General features: G+C 52.0%; 1 protein-coding gene across 1 annotated transcript; it reads right to left on the bottom strand.

Moving 5' to 3' along the window:
• Nucleotides 1-368: 368 nt before the first annotated feature.
• Nucleotides 369-1,346, bottom strand: LOC141726807 (uncharacterized). Its single transcript, XM_074531875.1, is given in 3 exon segments — nt 369-694; nt 696-1,184; nt 1,293-1,346. Coding segments are annotated over 3 exon segments (705 nt in total). The 3' UTR covers nt 369-532.
• Nucleotides 1,347-1,967: the final 621 nt, after the last annotated feature.

Raw genomic sequence — 1,967 nt, 5'->3', positions numbered from 1 at the left:
TAAGTGAAAGTAAGAAACAGAAGCAAGAGATAAATAAATAAGATCTTGAAAAATAGAACAGAAAACCAGTGAATTAAATACACAGAAAAATCAGAGAGTAAGAACAATTTATTTGGAACAGCAACGAGATAAGGAACAAACGGAACAGAAACAATGTTGATAACAGAAGGGATAAATAAAACTGTTCACAGGGAAAATTATAACACAACTGACTGGATCTGTCTGGCTATGTATTTCCTTCTGTCTGGAAAGGACACCCTTCTCCTCAGGAAGAGAGAAGGTCCCTTTCCTGCCCTGGCAATGTTCTGAGGTGGAAGTGAATGTAATGACAGGGCCGTAGCCAGACCCTCATGTTCTTCAATCCCACATCTTGTCACTGGGAGGGGCAGGACAAGGGAAAGTTGTCTTCCCAGCATAGATCACAGGGAAAATGGATCACCAGGGCTCTTTCCAATATGGGTCATCCAATGGGGGATAAAGCTGGAACTGGGCATGAAGCCCTTCTGCAGTCAACGCACTCGCAGGGCTTCCCTTACTGGGGCCTCTGTTGGTGTGTGGTCAAGTCAGAGCTCTGGGTGAAGCTCTTCCCACACTGGGGACACTCGAAGGGCCTCTCCCCTGTGTGGATGCACCGGTGGGTGATGAGGGTGGAGTTGTGCTTGAAGCACTTTCCACAGTCAGGGCAGCGGAAAGTGTCTCTTGCCAGTGTTAATCCGCTCATGCAGGAGGAAATTTGAGCTGGTCTGAAACCTCTTCCCACACAGGGGACACTTGTAGGGCCTCTCCCCAGTGTGGATGCGCTTGTGCCTGATGAGTTTGGAGTTGCACTTGAGGCCCTTCCCACACTCAGGGCAGCGGAAGGGCCTCTCCTCGGTGTGAATCCGGTGGTGCCTGAGGAGATCGGAGCTGATCTGAAACCTCTTCTGGCACTTGGGACACTCGTAGGACCTCTCCCCAGTGTGGATGCGTTGGTGGGTCACAAGGGTTGATCTGCAGCTGAAGCCCTTCCCACACTCCCCACACTCGTAGGCCCATTCCCCCGTGTGGATCATCTGGTGGCTGATCAGGGTGCTGCTCTGCCTGAAGCTCTTCCCACACTCCCAGAATTTGTGGGGCTTCTCCCCATCATGAAGCTGCTGCCTGGCCATCAGCTCTGAGCTCTGGCTGAAGCTCTGTCCACCTTCCTGGCACAGGGTGGGTCTTTCCTCCTCAGAGCACACTGGGCTGGGTTTGAAGCCCCTCCTGCTGCAGGATCTCTGGGGATTTTCCTCCCCATTTGCGTGTGGGCGTACACGGCCCTGGATCCGGCTAGCTGGTGAGGGGCGAAGGCCGGTGCCCCTGCGCATCTGAAGCCAGCCCCCCTCGGCGTCTTGGCCTCGGGCTGAGCTGGGTGATAGCTCAGAGCAGCACGGTGTGAGACGAATTAGGAGGCGACCACTTGCTGGAGGTAAACTGTCGGTTTATTACAGAAGAACCAATGAGGAGGGGAACCACCCAGCAAATGGCCCCGAACAGCGGGCGGGAGAGGGTTTTAAGGGAAAAGGGGGGAAGAAGGCAGGGAAACCCAGCTAACCAATAGTAATACATATTTGGAGGTGCGAAACATAATTGATATACCAAAGTAACCAGCTGTTATAAAGCATAGGAGGGGCTCTGGGGCTACAGCCAACCATAACTCCCAGGGAAAAGAAAATTCTCGAAACCTGGGAGGAGAAGGGGGTGATTGACTGGGCCCAGGGAGGAGACAACTTTCACTTATAAGGGAAACCAGGGGAGGAGCAATTACATATTGGCAACTAAGAACAGCGAGGTTTCCATAGCAACCTAACTGACAAGGTAGCAGCGGCGGGAACTAACAGGGAAGGAAGAAACCATTTAATACAGAAAATGGGGGAACAAACTGATAAACTTAAGAACACACTACAGCACCCATTCGATTCCTGTGCCATGGAGCCTCTCAAAACAGC

The sequence above is a fragment of the Zonotrichia albicollis genome, chromosome W, assembly GCF_047830755.1.
Source record: "Zonotrichia albicollis isolate bZonAlb1 chromosome W, bZonAlb1.hap1, whole genome shotgun sequence".
Classification (NCBI taxonomy): Eukaryota; Metazoa; Chordata; class Aves; order Passeriformes; family Passerellidae; genus Zonotrichia; species Zonotrichia albicollis.
This window is presented reverse-complemented; position numbering and strand designations above follow the sequence as displayed.